At 30.8% G+C, this 21,288-nt stretch overlaps 1 protein-coding gene across 1 annotated transcript in view; it reads right to left on the bottom strand.

Annotated features, from left to right (window-relative positions):
* Window positions 1–21,288, bottom strand: part of Vps13a (vacuolar protein sorting 13 homolog A) — a 268,516-nt gene that overhangs the window by 44,210 nt on the left and 203,018 nt on the right. Inside the window, 9 exon segments of the mRNA XM_047525841.1 lie at window positions 6,047–6,158; window positions 11,355–11,478; window positions 11,588–11,633; window positions 11,942–12,105; window positions 12,190–12,265; window positions 13,125–13,238; window positions 14,671–14,752; window positions 15,997–16,145; window positions 16,998–17,111. Coding sequence (XP_047381797.1) covers window positions 6,047–6,158; window positions 11,355–11,478; window positions 11,588–11,633; window positions 11,942–12,105; window positions 12,190–12,265; window positions 13,125–13,238; window positions 14,671–14,752; window positions 15,997–16,145; window positions 16,998–17,111 — 981 coding nt within the window.

Genomic DNA, 21,288 nt, shown 5'->3' with positions numbered 1-21,288 from the left:
TCTGTTGAAATTAAAGATTAACAGTTTAAATATCCTAATTGATCTTCATTTACCCCAAAGGAGCAAAGATAGACTAGTGAATTAAACTGATGGTTGCTTTATATATCCATCATAATCATTATTTGATCTAAATTAATAGTCTGTATAAACAACAATATTTTGAGGTTATTATAAATTCATTTGCAAGAAAATCTATAAAATAAAAAAGTTAAAGCTTGAAGATGGTCCTTTCCCCATCACCAAAGCAAGGTTTAATACAAAATTTCATAATAGGATTTAAATAAGACAAATTATTAGCTACTATATCAGTCATTTTCTTTAGTGTACATGACCTTGAGATATAAATACATTAGCACGTTTTTCATACTGAATATTAATATCTTAGTCACAGATCTACAACAACGCCAGCTGTACATTTTAATAACAAACACAGATTTGCATCAGAAAGTGTTCTGAACAATTTTAAAAACTAAAATTTATAAAATCCTGACTGATTTGAAATTTATTTTGACTTGTTTATGAGAAATACTAAAAGTGAACAATATTATTCTGGGCTTACATCTGTTTTATCGATGTTCGACATGAGTGCTAATTAATTTTATTTACATACTCTTAAAAAATCTGGGTTATATATCCATGATCATGGTGTGCATAATTTCAGGATCTTCACAAAGTTTTTTTCCTGCCATTTTTCAATGTTATAAAAAGAGTCAGGGAGACACAAGTGAAAATAAATCCCTCATGGCAATCAGTCTCTTAGGGAAGAATTTCCTTCCTGTTTACTACACATAAACAATGATCATGCAGAAATTTAGAAATATATAATGGATATGAAAAGAAGTGGTTTTATATAATCAATGTTCGAAAATAGCCTTCTCACTCGACTTTCATAGATGTCATTTTAAAGTTCGAATTAATTATACAGCCATTAATGAACAAAAGAACAGTTTACCTGGTTAGAATCTCAAAGGGGAGCTCAATTTCTACATATATGATGAGGAATAAAAGATATTTTGGTCCAGTCCTCTATCTCTACTAAGAAAATACTGGTATAAAGCAACAGAGCAATTTTCAGTGTTCAATTTTTCTCCAGTAAAAGCATTTATTATTTTCAACAAAACTGGAAAACTAGTTACAATCTGTTGTCTAAGAAGCATGACAAGATTATTTCACTGTGCGAGAAAAACAAAATAGAAAAGGGCAATTTTAATATTACAGAACATATTTTACTTCTTCTTCTTCTTTTTTTTTTTTTTTTGGTACCAGGAATTGAACCCAGGGGCGTTTAACCACTGAGCCACATCCCCAGTCCAATTTTACATTTTATTTTGAGACAGGGTCCTGCTAAATTGTTGAGGCTGGCCTTGAACTTGTGATCCTCCTGCCTCAGTCTCCTGAGTGCTGGGATTACAGGTGGGTACTACTATGCTGGGCTCATATTTTACTTCTAAGGGCTAAAAACTAAAGAATGATGAAAACCTAAGACCATATCAGTGAAATGTACTAGTTAATATAACATTATTTTAAAACTTCTTACTGCTGAAGGACTTTAAATAAATGTAAACCTACTTCCAACTTTCTTTTCATTAAAGTGACAAGTCACTACTGAAATAAACAGAACTTTTTCCAGATGTATTAATAATAAATAAAAGGTTATTAAGGTCATCTTTATGAAGCCGGTACCAAAAAACTTAAGTATCACAGCCCAACAAAGGAAACTCAGAAAAAGTCTTGTAAATCAATAGTTTTACAAAGTTGGAATGTAAGAAACCAATGAAGGGATTTCTAGGCTTTTCTTTCCTCAGGTATATACAATATATATATAATAATAGCTTATGTTCTTTCTGGTTTCTAGTAGGGGCAGTTTTTGTGTGATTTTTGCCAAGGGTGAGAGAGTAGTGACAAACAGAAATTCAGTTTTTTGATACCAGTACTGACTATTTTAACGGTCACTGTTTTCATTTACTTATTCAAAAAAGGTAAGAGTACTACTATGATAGAAACAATAAATTCTTTGATATATGTGTATTTCTTAGTCTTTGTATGTATACCCTTGCTTTCATTTTAATTTAAATGACTGCTAGGTAGGTAGAAATGTCAAAAGAGCCAATTATTTTTTAGCTGCTCCCTTTTTACTTATGGGAAGCACAGTATTTTAAAATTTAGAGTAGTCATTTTCAAACAACATAAATAATACAGACTTATAGAAATAAGAATCTGTTAAAACTAAGAATTGAAAAAAACTTCAGAAATGATGTGTTGAAACAAACCAAAGGTTAAACAATTGAGATAATTAGCTTGTACAATCTAATATAACAGCACAGTGCTTGATATAGTTCAATATAAATCTTACTCTGTTGATCCAAAAGCACAGCAGTCATGGGAATTAAACCTTATAATACTAATAATCAATTTTTAGAAGCCCCCCCCCCCATTAATAATACATCTGATATACTAGGGAACTAGAACAAGAGAATTAAATTTATCTAAGTTGAAATTCCAAAAATACTTTTAGAACACAACACATAAAATGAATTTGTTTCTGAATCTTTCAGAAACACAGGCAATGTTCCTCTATATAAACCAGAAAAAATATACATAATATATTATATTATTATAAAATTCCTACTAATTAATTCTGAATTTATAAAATTTTAAAATATATAAATATATATGTAAATTAACAAGCAAATATAATGACTGTAAAAACCAACCTTGTTCATTGTTTCACAAAAATTTAAAATGAAACAATAGAAAGTGAACCAAAGAAACAAAATATTTTTCATTATTAGATAATATTCACTATCTAACATTCCATGGTAAACTAGGTATGTTTCAACCTATGACTATGGAATAGAACAACAAATGCACACAGCTTCAAAAGTTAAGTAAGTTTATTATTATTAAAAGAATTTGACAAAAAAATACCTTTGAAATGCAAAAATAAATAAATCTAAAACATTGAATGACTATTACTATTTTTTTCTCTTTTTTACACAATGGTATTACATTATAGCCCAGAAAGTTTACAGAGAACATTAAAAAAAAAAAAAAAAAAAAAGGCATGTGGCAACAATATAAGCAGATAATTAAAACTAGTGAACATTAAAAGCTATATTTAAGTTTAACTTTAGATTTTAAGGACAAATTTTTAATACAAAAGCTATGAAATGTATAAAAGCAAATCTACAATATGGAGTGTGCCCTACCTTGGATGTAAAATACATTTTGTTCTGTGAATAAGGTAATGTAATTATATATTGCTTTATCATGATGTTCAGAAAAACATCGTAAAGGGAAGAAGTGTTTTAACTCCCTAAGTGGACATATGGATGTTATGATAGCAGTCATACAAAACATGCTAATGAAACATTCCAAGTTAAAAGATAAAGAACATGTGAATGTTAACAGTTTTGATCTGACTAATCATCATTATCCTTCTCCTCCTCATCACTACTGCTACTGAGAGTCATATTCCATCCCCTGTAGAACTGAATTTTCTGAAAGCATGGTAAAGGAAAAAAGAAGCACAGAGGTTAGTTAAGTATGGCAAATTTCTTGGAAAACATGTAAAAATATAAAATGTTCAAGGAGTTAAAACAATTTTAAAGCAGATTTTTGTGGATATGACTCACACTGCAATAATGGATATAATATTCCCTAACTTAATAGGCCTAAGACAAAACTGCATTGACTTTTACACTTTCCATGTATAAAATGGTTTTATGATATCAATAAGGTATTCTATGAATATATTAAAATTATTCTACTTCTCTAGTAGGCAACTTTAATTGACTACTAGGAAGCATAATAATAATGTGTGACTTTCAGATAGAAAAGTACTTAATAAAAGTATTTTATATTTAATTATTAAATACAGGCAAATATAAATTAGTGAACAAAGAGCATCTTTTTTAAGAAATGAGAAAAGAAGAAACATTTTAAAGTATCAAACTTTTTCAAAGGCTCTGTCATTAAGTCACTTAAATGAAATCTAGACAGATGAGATTTTAAATTCAGTTTACATGTCATCTAACTTTTTTCCACAGTGCTGGTATTCATATATTTTAACTCAGTAATAATACAGTAGAGTTCCATTTTTAAAATATCATTACTACCACTAGAACAACAACCTACTTCTTAACCCCTGTAAGAGAACAATACTCACTGCAAACCTATCAAGGCAGCTGGAGAATTCTTATAGGTATTTCAGCTGTAATTTACTCTTTTGCTAAAAAGTAAGTTATGAGTTTTTAGTCACTGAAATAGCTCTTGTAGTAATAAATACTAAGAATGGCCTATTAAAATAATATGCATCTCTAAAAATAGTCAGATAATCATGCTTTTAAATCCCAAAGTTTAGAACCTCAGAAAACAATGAATTAAAGTATGGAAATAATTTATTTGCCACTTAAATAATCAACCAAATTTTTGGTAAATCATAGCTTTCTTATATATGATAATGTTTCCTTATAATCATGAGAATTATATATTTCTAAATTCTCCTCACTACTCATCCTTATTTTCTAGGAAAGTTTTAAAAATAATTGTGTAAGAAATAGTTTTTTTAAAGGTGATTTGAACCTACTTAACTTTAAGTCTAGTAAAATGTTAATAACATTTTGTTTGTGCTCTGACAACATAAGGCAGGAATTGAGTAGAGATGTTAAACAGTATTAGCCAAGGTCATTTCTGCAACTTATCTATCTTCAAAGAATGAAACAATGTCAATGTAGAGGTTGCACAATATGTCCTTTAGAGAATAACCTTTCAACAGACTGCCAATTTCATCCCAATATGCAAATATTTTGACACTTCAAAGAACATTTTAAAATCACAGTATAATATCACTTTACTAAATACTGTATATTAACTCTATGGTTACACTTTAATATATTAAACCAGAAGACTCAGAGAAAGATGGAGATGTACATTTGTGCAATATTATATACTCTACATGAAGTAGGTAAAATATTAAAGTTTTAAATCTTTATCCTGATTATTTTAAACATATCAGTATTTAAAATATCAAAGCTATAAAGAAGTTGGATATACTGACATTTCATTATTACTGTTAAGTATTTTTGAATCTATATAAAGTAATGACTCCTGGTATGTTTTCAAGCAAATGGCTTAACTTAGTATTCCACATCTAAATCACAGAAACAAGTTTATATTGGTATAGCCTAGTATATGATTACTACGTTACTTACACCATAATCCAGACTTTAATGTCTGATTTATCAAGTAAGAAAGTTGTCCAAACAGATTAAATATTCTACCTTCCAAATATCTAGTGTTTCAGAGCCTAACCTCCCTTACTTAAAAGATACTGGCTTGCATGTGAACTACATATTAAATCTCCCCAAGTTTTGCACAGACTACACTAGAATAAAACAGGAAGAAGATCATGGTCATTTGAACGTACTCAAAAGCAAATCATAAGAACCCATGAATAATCTGCAGTGGCAGTGTTTTTCTTAGGTTTGTTTTTTGTTATTTAAAATCAGTGATTTTATATCTTGTATAAAAGCAAGTAATGGTTTGATTAATTAAAGGAAGTATCCTAAATAGAAATGGTCTAACTGGTTAAATATGTAACACATACTATGAGGGTAAATAAGGCACATTGGCTTTGAACAAATGTAGCAAATCCAGTGCAGAACTAAGAATAATCTATAAAAAGATTCGATTCACTAAAATTCTATTAAAAAGTTACCAATACAAAAGCTTTTTTTATGTTCAAAATACTGAACCAGCTGTATGTAGTTTGTAAATTTTAAGTCTAAAATCTACTGTTGGCTTTCACTTGCAAAGTCATGCATTAATTGTTTTCATATCAAACTTTTTGAAGCCTGTAAAAAAGAAAAAAAATCTTATAGTAAATAAATGTATTTTAAAGCCTAAGTAAATATAAAAAAAGGAATTAATCAAAATTGATAAAAGTCCAGATAACCTAATATATATTAATAGCATCATATAACTACTTAAAAAAGACCTTGCTTTACTAATTTAATTTTAATTTATAAGACAGTTCATCACTTACCTGTAACATTTGATTTCCAGTACCATCCCTCAACCTGTAAGGTCTGATAACTCCATCTTCATTAAAGAACCGAGGAGGTCGTAGACTCTCCACTTCATAAGATTCTGTAGCTCTAAAGGAAAAAAAATATAAGCTGACTTAAAAAGTTATAAAAAAACAACTTGTAAAACACTATAAAATGTAAATACTAAAAAGAATCTTCTATCAGATAAAGTAAGAATTGCCACATCACTTCTCCATTTTTAAATCTGCTTTTATGATATGATGTAAATTCTCTAGAAAAATATAAAACTATAAAGAAGTCTGTTAATAGGTTCTCTTGAACTTTGAGATAATAATCAGAGCATATGTTTCCAATTTAATACCTTTAATTTCCTTTTCTTTTCCTATTATGTTTCTAGTGTTCCAGTACAATTCTAGCTATGAGGGGACTGCAGGCATCCTTTTTTGGTACCAGGATGGAACCCAGGGGTACTTAAACACTGAGCCACATCCCCAACCCTTTTTTTTATTTTGAGAAAGAGCCTTGCTAAGTTGTGGAGGCTGGCTTTGAACGTGCAATCCTCCTGCCTCAGTTGCCTGAGTCCCTGGGATTATAGGCATGCACCACCGTGCCTTAATCAAGACAAGGAAATTCACTTCCACTTTTAGTGTGATAATAGTTTTTTTTTTGTTGTTGTTGTTGATTTTGAAAATCTTAAATACACAATGAATTTTAAAAAAGGATTTATTTTCCAGTCATTGTTACGATCATATGGCCTATCTCCTTTAACTTATGATGTTAGCAATCACATGACATGATTTTCTAATGTTTGAATACTTGCATATTTCTGCACAGGCTTAATGAATGTTATCTTAAACACTGATACACGCTGATGAATTCTCCAATTAAAAGCAGGATAGATAAAACAAAAACCGAACAAAAATGATTCAACTAAATAAATGATGTCCAAAGGATTCCCTTTAGAATCAAAGTTACAAAGGTAGAAAGTAGAAAGATGGAAAAAAGGCTGTCATGTGAAATGTAATTAAAAGAGAGAACTGAAGTGGCTATACTAAAATCAGAAAAAAAAAAAAAAAACAAAAGTATTTAAACAAAAAAATGCTCATTATAAGCACTTAAAAGAAGGGTCCTCCAATAGATGAAGCGAAAAACAAAAAAAAAAAAAAAAGAGAGAGAGAAAAGATAATCCAACAATCATAGTTCAAGATTTCAACACCCTAATTTCAAAAATGAATACCAACTAGACAAGATCAGTAAGAAAATAGAAGATTCCAAACAACACTATAAACCACCTAGACCTGACATATCTGTAGAACTTTCAACCCAACAATAGCTAATATTGTTCCATAATAAAGATAACTGACTAACTAGAATATAAGGAAATTTCTTCAACCATCACAATAAAGTGTGTCTACGAAAAACCCACAGTAAACACCATAATTTTTGGAGAAAGTCTGAAAGCTCTCCCCACAAGATCAGGAGTAAATAGGTACGTCTGCTCCTAGCACGTCTAGTCAAAATGTACTAAAGGTTCCACTGAGTGCAATTAGGTAAGAAAATGAAACAATTAATATGATATCCAAAATTCAGCCAACCAAAAATGAAATAGATATTTGAACTCTATCAAATATTTAATAGTGTTAAAAGACAACACACAAATAGGAGAAAATAGGGTCGCGTTTCCAGAATATATAAAGAAGATCTTACAACTCAACAGGAGGTACTCAATACAATTAAAAAACAGAAAAAAGGGTTTGAATAGACAGTTCTTCAGGAAAGATAAACAAATGGCGAATAAGTACATAAAAAGATGCTCAACATCATTAGTCACTGAAGAAATGTGAATCAAAGCTTCAATGAGATGGCTCTTCATACCTAATATGTTAGATATTTTTAAAAATGGGCAAAATGGAAGATAACAACAAGTGTTAGAAAAAATGTGGTGAAATTTAGAAACTTACACTTTGCCTCTAGGATATAAGATGGTATAATTGCTGTAGAAAAGTCTGGCAGATCCTCAAAGAGTTAAATACAGAGCAGCCATATTTTTAAAAACATTTTTAAATTTGTTCTAATTAGTTATACATGACAGTAGAATGCACTTTGATGCCTCATGCATAAATGGAGTATAACTTCTCATTCTTCTGGTTGTACATGTTGTAGAGTTACACAGGTCACAACCAGTTACACAGGGTAATAATGCTGATTCATTCTACTATCATTCCTACCCCCTTACCTGCTTCCCTCCCTTCACTCTCCTCTGTCTAGTCTAAAGTATCTCTATTCTCCCCCATCCCTTATTGTGAATTAGCATCCACATATCAGAGAAAACATTTGGCCTTTGGTTCTATGGGATTGGCTTATTTCACTTAGCATAATATTCTCCAGTTCCATCCATTTACTGGCAAAAGCACAAATAAACAAGGTAAAATATATACTATGTTAAATAGTGGTTAAAAGCTAAAGACATAAAAAAATTAAAGAAGAGAAGGGAAATATGAAGTATCTGGAATCAGGGAGGGGTCTACAATGGTCACAGAAAGCCTCAGTGCAAATATAACTTCTGAATAAAGGAAGTAAGCCCTGCTAATTATTGAGAAAAGTATATTCTAAGCAGAGGGGACTGAAAACAAAGAAAGAGGAATATCATCTTCTGTTGTGTACCACATCTGATTTTCAATTCACACTTATAACACCCTCATGTAGAATGAATGGGGTGAGGGTGGTGGGCAGGAGTTTCTCTTTTCTCCTAAACCATAGTAAAAGACCAACTGCCTGTTTCTTAGCTTCTGAAACATCACTTTCTCAATTACTCTCCTACCTCACTAGCTGCTTCTCTCTCCTTTACTGGGTCCTCCTCACTGACCTCACTTCAAGCATTCTTGCTGCCTCAGGGCCAAGTTCTTGGGCCTCTTTCATTTCCATTCTCATTCCCTAAGTGATCCCATCCAATCTTATGTTTTAAACACTAAACTCTAGCTTTGATATTTCAACTTGAGACTCTTGCATGAAACAACAATTTGAGGTCTCCAGTTGGATGTCCGAGAGATATTTTAAGCTTAATATATTTAAAATAAACCTTTACCTAAAAGTAACAATTCATTGTTCCAGTGAGTTCATACAAAAACTTCATAATTATCCTTGATGATTTTCCTTTCATACATATCTCAAATCCAATTCATGAACTAATTCTATTAGCACTACCTTCAAAATACATGTATAACATGACCTCTTCTTATGATTTCTAACACTATAATGGTCAAATCACCACCATTTCTCTTTTGGATTAGTGCAAGTCTTTTAAGTGCTCCACTGTTAACCCTGATCCAGTCACATCATTCCTCTGGATTCAAAACCTTCCAAGGACTTCTCATCTTACTGAAAAAAATCTAAGTCCTTAAAATTGGATGGCCAAGCTCTGTGTGAAGTGATCCCCTACTCATTCACCCTTTCCCAACTTTTTCCTTTGGGTACACTAGTCCTGCTGTATCTTATACAGGCCAAGCAAACTCCTTCACTAGAACTTTTTACTTGCTTTTCTGTCTGCCTGGATTCTCACATGACTCTTACTTCTTTCAGGTCTCTCCTAAATTATGATCTTACCAGTTCACTAAAGTGAAGTGACCCTGAACACTGTATTTATAAAATAGCAACTCTTCCTCACTATCAGTTTGGTTCTCCCTTTTTTCTTCTTCATTTTTCCCCCCCTTTGGACTGAGGATTGAATCTAGGGGAATGTAGCCACATCCACAGTCTTATTTATTTATTTATTTATTTATTTAATACAAGACCTCGCTAAGTTGCTGAAGCTGGCTTTGAACTTGTGATCTTCCTGCCCCAGCCTCCCATGTTGCTGGGATTATAGGTGTGGATCACCGTGCTTGGCCTGTTCTTACCCTTAATCTGCCTTTTCTTCACAGCATTTTTCACCATTTAGCATATATTTACCAGCTACTAATTTTTGTCTATTATCACTAGAATGTAAGCTGTATCAAGACAGAAACATTGCCAATTACATTCACTGGTGGTTCCTCAAGTAACTGGAACAGTATCTGATCACTATGTATTACTGAAATACATAAAAATTTACTTGTGTATTAAATAGCTAATAACTATGTTTATTTTCATCTATTTACTTACTCTTGTCTTCCTCATCTGTCAAAATTGAGAGAAATATTAAATTTTCATTATTATTGTACATATAGGAAGGACTTAAAATTTTATCAAAATTATAAAAACTGCTTTATAAAAATTGAGCAATTTTGTGAAGTGAATACAAGTTCAAGATTATTATTAACTTTGTGGTTTATTATTCTTTTGATTGGTAGCAAATTGCCTTATTTATTCAAAACAGCTCTTTTTTGCCTTAAAGTCTGTTTCATGTAATATTCATACACATACATGCTTCACGAATAATAAAACATCAGAATGCTTGATAACAATCATTCCCTCACCAAATTCCATTTTATTATTTTATATTAACTTGGATTCAATTTTGTTTTCATATAGGTCAATTAGATTTATTCACTAATTTATATCTTCACCTTTGATTCTTATAATCCATTCTTTTGGTTTCAATACTCTTTTTCATAAGTATATACTTTGATAGTTTCAGTCTTCTTTGTTTTTTCTAAAAATGCTCTTTTTTGCCTTTGATCTTTAAAGGTAACGTAGCTGAATACAGAATTACAGGTTTTAGCTAAATGGATGGTAAGTCTAGCAGCTCTGGGCAGAAGGTTGCATAGCTCTCTGTTTTGTTTTTTATGTTTCACTGACATTTCCAATGACTGTGACTCAAGTTATAGTAAACTGAAGTTACAGGTAAAGGAAACTGATCTCCTTCCCCATCTTAATTCTAAATTATTATAAAAACAAGGTCACACAAGGAAGAGAAAGAGAGGGAATGGATTTAACAGTTTTATAACAAAATAAGATCATAAAGGAAGGATGAGGATAAATTGAGTTTGAATCAAATATAAAATGACATATTCTCAAAATAGAATACAGAATATTTTATTTGCTAATTTCAAAACGGACATATAGCATTACATTAATGTATTTCAATTAAGGTAATTAGAAAGTTTCTGTTTGTCAAACCATTCCTAGGAACAGCTGCTAGGAATGAATGACAAAGGAGAACTATATAAATTTGAAATGACATCATAGCAATTCTTAAAAAGAAATCAAAATGTATTTGGAAATCATATGTAATCTGCCATATTATAATGTTCAAAAGTAAAGCCAAACAGCAGGTTTATTTCATTTTTATGGCTTAAGCATTTTACCTCAAAGAGAATTACTTACCTTTTTATTCCCTGAAATGTACTGCTAGCCATGTCTATGATGCCTCCAGTTGGTCTGGCCACTGCTCCAACTAAACCTTTCCCAACACCTTTAAAGAAACCAGCTGCTCCTTCTTTTTGAGCTCCTAGAAAGAAGAAAATAATCAAGGTTTAAACAATTGGACCAAGAATGAAAACAATCAGTTTGTTAAAGACTTATATGCACATACAACAAAAGGAAAACAATATCCTTACCTTTGATTGGTTTTGTAACAATTCCCGTAATGCCACTTACAAAACCCTGGAGGGAAAACACAATTGAAAGTTTACAATACATTCATATGATGCTTTGAAGAACCAAGCCTAACTTAAATAAAAAAATACAGAATTCTTCTTTGATACATACCATTAAGAATTACCAAATTTCTTAAGTATTTTATTTAAACAATGTTTTTGGTGGCTACTGCTATATTCTAAATGTCATCACTCACTGTTCTTATAATATCTAAATAATATTAAGTAGTGAGAGTTATAAGATACTTGTTTATTCACAGAATGTGGATCTAAAGGTGTTTTTTAAAATGTTCACAACCATGTGAAATTTCTTACAGAAACTAAGCCTTTTCCTCCACGAGTAATGCCTTCTCTAAGCCCAGCTGGTTGCTTATTCATAGCTTCTCTTCTCTTCTGCTGATAGTCTTCATCCATAGTCATAGCTGCTACTCCTTTAGCCATAGCACTGGTGATTTTGGAGGCAGCCCCAGCCAATCCACCTAACAGAAATTGTAATACTTTCAGTAAAAACAATATATCATTATACTTTCCAGTACAATAAAACATGGCATTCTACTTCTTACCCACAGCTCCACCAACTAGTGCTCTGAGTCCTAGTGCCATTCCTTCCACAAATTCTTCAGGACCCTGGATGGCCCCCTAAAGTGACAAAAGAATTAAAAAAAAAAAAAGTTATATTTATTTTTAAAGGTGAGCTTATTGATGTAAATGAGGAAAGTGGTAGTGAGGAAAAGAATAAAGAAGTGATGCCAGGAAATGTCACATTAAAAGAAGACTCAGGGAAAATTTCATGACATTCAACATGGAAAGGATATAATGTTGAAAGCTGTTTCAAATTTAGAAAGGAGTTTGACAATTCACCAAAACATAGAGAAGATGCTCGCTCTGTATTGCAAATTATATGATGAAAAAAAAGCAAGCACACTTCAAACTACTCAAGTTTAAAAAAAAAAATAAAAACACTTTAAAATTCTTAATGTTGATAATGTTTTATATTATATAAAATATATATTAGTTTTACTTCATTTTTTGTTACCCTATACATCTTATAAGTAAAAGCAGGAAAGTCCTGAACATTTTGACAAAGTTTTCAGGGATATAATTACTCATAATTTTTTCTACTGGTTATTAAGACTGCTTTGTTGGATGTCAGCTTGTATAGTTATTTGTACAGTTCTACACTTCTATGCAAAGCAAGATTTCTCATACATGGTGATCTTCCTTCTTTACACTCTGAATTGTATCCATCTTTTATATTACAAAAGACCACTTAAAATTCAGTATATCTAATAAAATCTAAAGTTAAAATTTTTGAGTAAAAAGGTAAAAATTTCCTCCCAACCTCCCCTAAATCTTACTATTGTTTGCTGCAAAGTATCATTTTGTGTGTCTCCCCCAAATCTATTTACTCCTACAGCTCAAGTTAACAAAAGAAATGCATTATCCATTCCAAAGTAGTAACTTGATATATCCTACAACACAAGTGCAACTATTTTACCTGGTAAGGTTCATAAAAAAAGGCTTCCACACCTTCTGAAAATTCTCTAATTAAGCCGAAAGGATTTCCCAAAACATCAAGTCCAAGAATTAGTACATACATCTGCTTAATGGCCTAAAAATGAAATATGAGCATTAATCAATTCAGATCATTAGACCTACTCCTCTTCCAAATTACTTAGTATACATATCCAGTTTTTTCAAGATAACATCTTTACTACCAATTTCAACACCTACTTTATATCACCCATTCTTTATTATTCTGTTTTTAAAAAGTGATTCAGTATTATACTAATAAGATAATATATTTACATAAAGTTCTAGAATATTTAAAATACTTTCACTTGTGTCATATCAGTTGTTATTACTACCACCATCTTATAGATTGAGTCGAATGATGCCCAGGGTCACAAAGTCTATGGCAGAAGTGGGATCCAAACCCAAATAAATCTCTTGAGTCATGCCCAGTAATCTTTTCACTATACCATATGTAATTCAGATGCTCTTCAAATTATATCAGAAAATAGGGCTGGGGATATTGCTCAGTTGGTAGAGTGCTTGCCTAGCATGCACAAGGCCCTGGGTTCAATTCCCAACACCATCAAAAAGAGGGAAAAAAAAAAAAAAAAAAAAAAAGAAATATAGTTGAAATCTGTCATTCTCACTCTTATGGTAATTTTTCTATGGGGTGGGGTTGTGGCTCAGTGGTAATGTGCTCTTCTAGCACATATGAGGCACTGCTTTAGATCCTCAGCATCACATAAAAATAAATAAACAAATAAATAAATAAAATAAAGGTACTGTGTCCATTGACAACTAAAAAATATTTAAAAAAAGAAAATATAGGAATCTTTCCAGAGGTGGAAAAATATCTATTAAAATAACAACCTTACATACACCTTGTGTTTACCAGTTACTAATAAACATAATGAATCACTTAGTTAATATTTTACTTAATGAAGAAAAATTTATGCCATTTGCAGAAAAATGGGTAAAATGGAAAGCATCATGTTAAGTGAAATAAGCCAGATTCAGAAAGTTAACAGTCATGTTTTCTCTCATATGTGGTAGCTAGAGAGAGAAAAAAAAAGGGGGGGGGGTGGAAATCTCATGGAAACAGAAGAAAGAGGAAAAAGGCAGAGGAAGAGGATCAGAGGGTGGAAGGGGGCAGGGAAAGGGGAAGCACTGGTCAATGAAATTGATTCAGTTATGTGCATTTATGTAAATCCTGCAATGAAATCCACCATACTGTAAAATTATTATGCATCAATACAACATTTTTAAAAACTGCACTGTAAAAAATTTTATTTCTAATCTACAGAGATACAGAAAAGAATTTCTGACAGTGGCTGAAAAATACAAGAACCATAAAACAAATGGTGGTTAGCTCTTATTTCTTACTATAATTCTGGGAGGAAAAAAAAGTTTTAAAAGTTTGAAAATGGCCATTTACGTCCTTGACAAATTTATAATATATATCAATGAACAGATACATAAGGTTTTACTCATGAATATCATTCTGTCGCTTTGTAAAATGTCAGACAAACCTGTTTTGAATAGTGTCTTATTACTTCAGACTGCAGTTCGGATGTTGTGTGGAACTGATAGTTGAGTTCAAAAAAGGCAAGCCTGAAAAAAATATAAATATACATACACACACATATATATGTGCATATAAATGGAAAGATATTTTAAATACTGATAAATGGTATTATTTTATTTAGAATTTTTTCTCTAAATCTTTCCTAATAATTTCCCCATATTTATCTCTGCATTTCATAGACAAAGAATGCTTTGAGAATCTAATAAAAATCTCTAGAGCTTTTATCCTCTGAAAAGTCACCACTATACATATTTTCCTATAATTTAGGGGATTCACAGACCTTCTGAATCCCATTCATGAACCACTAAAACTGTTTCTTAGTTCTGTCCTATCATAACTAATCTGGAAAATGGTCAACACATTGGGGTAAAAGGCTTAAGGATTGACAGAATTCTACTGCTGCTGTTCCTACTTAATGAGCTGACAGGTGAGGAATCAAAATCAGTATACTTAATACATTCACAAAATATAACTAATCCAGGGGCTGGGAATGTAGCTCAGAAGGTAGAACGCTTGCCTTGCAAGCACAAGGCCCTGGGTTCAATTCTAAAAAAAAAAAAAAAAAAAAAAAAAAAAAAAAAAAAAAAAAAAAATATGACTAATCCACTAATTGAAAAGTTCTATGCTTCTTGGTGCTGAATATTAGCACAAAAAGATTAGAAATTTCATCCTGTTCTGCATTAAAGGTATATTCTTTATTTAACTGCTACCTAACTTTATCTAGGTTCAGAGTTACCTCTTCTTGCACTTATTCTCAATACTTTCCTTAATACCAGTTAAATATGCTATCTGAAAAGATCATTCCTTTTTCTAAAGTCTCCACTCTGAGTCTCTGGTCAGATGACTGAAAAACAGCTTACATTATAACTCACATTCAAATATAAATTCTTGACCTCAAGTTTAAATTGATCCTTTCATTTCCCCTATCACTGCATTCATTCTGTCCCAGTTGAGACTTCAAGCACAATATTTTTAGGCAACCATGTCTGCTTAGGAATCTTTCCCAGGTCAGACTTTTTAAGTATATAAAATTGCATGACTATGTCACTTTTTCTTAAGGAAATTATTTAATAATTATTCTTTGATTTAGTAGTTTAGTAAGTCAAGGGCAGATAAAATGTTTGATGTTAGTTTGATTGCATTCCACTTAAACACAAAACCACCTTTTCCCCATGATCTGCAGCATTTACAAACTTTCTCATTTACAAAAATTTTTAGGTAAATACAAAGGAACTGTTCATCAGTTTACAAATCTGAATATTAAACATACTTAAAAACTACATCTTGTACATCTGTAAGGGTGGCACCAATACTCTTTAGCAAAAGATTTAAAGAATGAACGGGGATCAGTCCTCCATGATGCTCTGAATCATCTTTAGGTTCATCTCTACCCGAACTCAGTGAAACACTTAAATGCAGCTAAAGAAAACACAGAGATATATGTTTAAAATATTTTTTGCATACTGATGATTTTAATTTTTAAAAATCAGCTTCATTTTAAATTTACTACACCATGAATAACATTTAAAAGTTACCTGGATTATGCCAAAATTAAGTAGAAATTTTAAAGAAACTTAAAATGCAACACAGCTCTATTTAAATTCAACAATTTAAAATTACATATTTACTTTTATACTACTCTTGTGACAAAATTAATATTTATTTTTATACATCTGTTAATAACATTAACAATCTAGAAGCAAAACTGTTGAGAATAACTCAAATATCTTCAAATACGTACATTTCAACTATAAGAATTGTGTTAGTCTGATGAAGCCAGTTAAAAAGCACAACTGTGTTACAGTGCATATATTTGCAGTATATATGGATGTGCAATGATTTTCAAGTATTTGTAGGTAACTCAGCAATTTTTTGTTAAAGTCTAACTTAGATTTACTTTAATTCATTGTCCAATTTTTAAATCAAGTATACTTTGTAACAATTTAATACACGATATATGAAAATTTAAAACTGTCAGCAAATAGCTTAACAGAAAATTAAAGTAAAATAATGTTAGGTCAAGATATAAACACATGCTGTAGGGTAATTCCACCATTATTTCCACAAAATAAAAAACAATTTTTTTTAAGAAAAAAATTTTAAAAGATCATTCCTTACTTATTTACTTATTCATATCTGTAACTGTCATAATACAGAATTTCTATACTATTAAAGAATATAATTTAAACACTATAGCACTCCTAAAGAGATCAACTCAATTTGCTATTATTTAGATTATCAAGGACAATAAAATAACTTATTTTCCCCTACCTTGATAGGAGATATATGAAAATATTCATAGAGACTGACTTGTGATTGATCTACTAATGAAACCGTCTCATATTCTTCTTCAAAAGCGTCTTTATCTTTATGGAAAAGTTCAAGCTACGAAAGGAACATAAAGTATTTAAAACTGAAAGAATCTGTCTGCATGAAATGTTTAAGCTAATAGATCACACATCTAAGGAAGTTCCTTTATAATACCTTACTCGAGAGTACTCATGATTAGAGGTTACTGCCTCAGAGGAGAAATTAACATTTTTGTTAGAAAAGTTCTGTCTGATTACAAACTAGTAAGTGTTTCTTCTATGTTTTCATTCAAATCATTAAAAGACAACAAGATTTTCTTCAAGTGACTACAGATCTTTTTTTCAAAAGGTCACTAATCCATTTCCTCAACCCATTCTGGGGCATATTTGTTTCTTTAAACACAATCACATAACCACTTTTAGAATGTTGGTACCTGCCTCACTACAATCTACAGAGACCAGTTAATATAATTTTAAAAAAGGAGAAGGAACTGAAAATAATTTTGCATGAAGTGATTCTATTTTCATTTTTAATAATCACCAATACTTCTCTTCCAAACCTCCAAAGACCTAAGTTACTTCTATGTGCTGAGAAGCAGCCTAAGAACTTGAAGATAAATTTGTAGAAATTATGCAATTTTAAAAAAAGGGTGAAGAAAAATGAACAGTGTCTCAGGGAAATATGGAACATGATTGAACATATTAATAGACAATATAGGAGAACCAGGAGGAAAAGGAACAGAAAAAAATACTTGAAGAATATTTCAAATATTTGCTGATATTTCCCAAATTTATTGAAAAACACTAACCTATACATCCAGGAGGCTCAATGAACTAATTCCAAGAACAATAAATGCAAAGAGATTCACACTCATCATAGTAAAAATGCTGAAAGTTAAAGATAAGGAGAAAAATCTTAAAAGTGGGAAGAGAAAAGTGACTCATTTTATACAAGTCCAAAAAAATTAATGCTAACTTCCTGGCAGAAACAAGGAGATAGGAAGGTGGTAGACAATATATTCAAAAGTGCTAAAAAACAAAAACAAAAACCAAAAAACCATCATCAGCCCATCAACCATGAATTCTACATATAGCATTGCTACCTCCCAAAGTGAAGGTGACACAAAGACATTACCAGATAAACAAAATCCGAGCATTTGTTGCTAGAGGATCTGTCTTACAAGAAATATTAATGGAAATTTCTCAGGCTGAAAGCAAGTGGCCCCAGACTTCAATCTGAATCCAAATGGTGGGTGGGGGAAGGACTTGTAAAGGTATGCAGTTAAACAAAGACAATATAAATGCTCATTTTATCCTTTCTTCTTTTAACTGATTTAAAAAGTTAACTGATTACACAATGTCTTATTTAAGACTTGAACCCACAATATAAACCAAACAGACCTAATGACATCTACAGAATGCTCAACCTGACAACAGAAGAATATACATTATTCTCAAGTGCACGTGGATGACTTTTCAGGATACTTATATATTATATAGGCATCAAAAATACTTTTGGGCCTATAACATACAGAAATTTAATACATTTGTCAATCAAAGCATGAAAAACGGTACATGGGGAACAGAGTTACACTGGGAAATTAGTAAAGATGGTAAAAGAATGGTTGTAAGAATGTATTGTTCGGTTTAAAACATAACAAGTAATATGTAATAGAATAATATGATTAAAAAGGGGAAAATGGAATATAGGAGTTGCATTTGTATACTTGCATTGGAATTGGAATTAATCTTATATAAATCAGAAATGGTTTTGATAAGATGTATATTTTAAGTCCTGAAGCAATTGCTTAAAAACAAAACAAAACCTTAAAAAGTTATGGTGAGTACATCACTAAAGAAATTTAAGAGTTTCATAAGAAAATGTTCTCTTAATGCAAAGAAAGCAGTAAAGAAGGCATGGAGGAACAAAAATGGTGAGTGAGACACATAGAAAATAGAAAAGTAAAATGGTAGGCTAAACCAATTATAACAGTAACATGAAATATGAATGAATTAAACAATTCAATTGAGAGGGAGAAATTATCAGAATAGATGTAAAAAAATAAGATTGAGTTCTATAATGCTTATAGAAAATACACTTTAAAATAAGCTATACAAAAAGAAAGTAAAAAGATTAAAAATTACATATCAAACAAGCAGCAACCACAAAAAAGCTACTGACTACATAATACCAGAAAAAAATATACTTTAAAACAAATTATGTTACTAGAGGTCAAGGTACATCTTTTAGTGATAAAAAGGTTACTGCAGCCAGAAGATGTGAACATAAAGATCCCTAATAACAGACCAATAAAATGTAAGTAGCAACAAAGTATAATTCAACAATAACACTTGGAGACTTTAATATGCTACTTTCAATAATGGAAAGAATAAATAGGCAAAAGAACAAAAAGGAAATCAAAGACTTGAACAATATAAAACAATTAGCCCTAATAGATATTTATAGAACACTCAACCCAACAATGGTAGAATATACATTCTTCTTAAGAAAACATAAACAATTTCTAAGGAAAAAACACATTCTAGGTCATAAAACAAATTACAATACATTTAAAAGGATAGAAATAATGTATTGTTTTCCAATCACAGTGGAATATTAGAGTAGTAGAAAAAACTGAGAAACTTACAGAAATTAAGCAATGCACTCCTAAATAACCAATAGGCAAAAGAAAAAAAAATTTAAAAGGAAATACTAAATCTTTTGGGATGCAAGGGAAATTCACACCTGGAAATGTCTACATTAAGAAAGAAGAAAGATTTCAAACAAATTACCTAACCTCCAACCTTTGACAGTTAAAAAGATGAACAAAGTAAAAATAAAGCAGCCTGAAGGAAGGAAATAACTAATGAAGTTAAGCAGAAATTAAAGCAATAGAGAACAGTAAAACAAAAGAAATAAAAGTTGATTTTTTAAAAAAAGATCATAGGAGGGCCTTTACTACTGACTGACCTTACAGAAATGGATTTTTAATAAAGAAAAGTTATCAATAATTTTATACCAATAAATTAGAAAACAGATGAAATAGACAAATTCTTGGAAGTATGTAAACTGGTGAAAGTGATCCGAAAAGAAAAAGACCATCTAAATAGATCTACAATAAATAAAGGATTAAATTTGTAATAAAAAAAGTACACAGAAGAGTACACAGAAGAAATGTGGGCCCAGATGGCTTCATCGCTAAATTGTGTGAAACATTTAAAAACTACTAATTCTTTTTTTTTTTTTTTTGATTCATTGTACACAAATGGGGTACAACTGTTGTTTCTCTGGTTGTACACAAAGTAGTCACACTATTTGCCTAATTATAATGTGCACAGGGTAATGATGTTTGTCTCATTCTTTTATTTTCCTCCCCTCCACCCCTCCCCTCCCATAAAAACTACTAATTCTTCACAAACTTTTCTAAATAAACAGAGGAGGAACAATTCTCAACTCAATTTATGAAGTCATTACTACTCTTGACACCAAAACCAAGCAGACATCACAAGAAAACCACGTATGAATATCTCTCATGAATATGAATACCAAAATCCTCAATAAAATATTAAGAAACTAATCTAGCTGTTATTACTGCCTTAATCTGTAGATTCAGTGCAATACCTATCAGAAAACCTTTTGAATTTCTTGAAGGACTTGAAGAACTGATTTAAAAATTTATATGGAATTCCAAGGATTTAGTATAGACAAAACAATCTTGAAGAATAAGAACAAAGTAGGCATATACATTTATCAGTTTCACAACTAATTACAAAACAATGATAAGACAGTATGATACTGGCACAAAGATAAACAAACAATGGAATAAAAAAATATGTGTCTCTGGTAAACTGATTTTTGACAAAAGACTATTCAACAGGGGAATAAATATCTTTTCAAGAAATGGTACTGAGACAATTGGATAGTCATGCAAAAGAATAGCTTAGATCTTTATATTATATACAAAACTGAACTCAAATGGATCAAAGACCAAATTTTAAGAGCTAAAACTTTAAGTTTTAAAACATAATGCTGAATATTTATGAACTCAGACTTTGCAAAGTATTCTTAGAAATGACACCAAAAGCATGAACAATGAAAGAAAAAATAATTTGGCTATCGATAACATTAAAAACTTGTACTGCAAAAGACAATGTCAAGAAAGGGAAAAAGTGAAACAAAACAGGACAAATAACCCACAAATAATAGGTAAAGGCATCTGAACAGACATTTCTCACAAAATATATACTAAAGA

The sequence above is a fragment of the Sciurus carolinensis genome, chromosome 14 (genome assembly GCF_902686445.1).
Source record: "Sciurus carolinensis chromosome 14, mSciCar1.2, whole genome shotgun sequence".
NCBI lineage: Eukaryota > Metazoa > Chordata > Mammalia > Rodentia > Sciuridae > Sciurus > Sciurus carolinensis.
The sequence above is the reverse complement of the archived record's forward strand: the minus strand, read 5'-3'. Positions and strand labels throughout refer to the sequence as shown.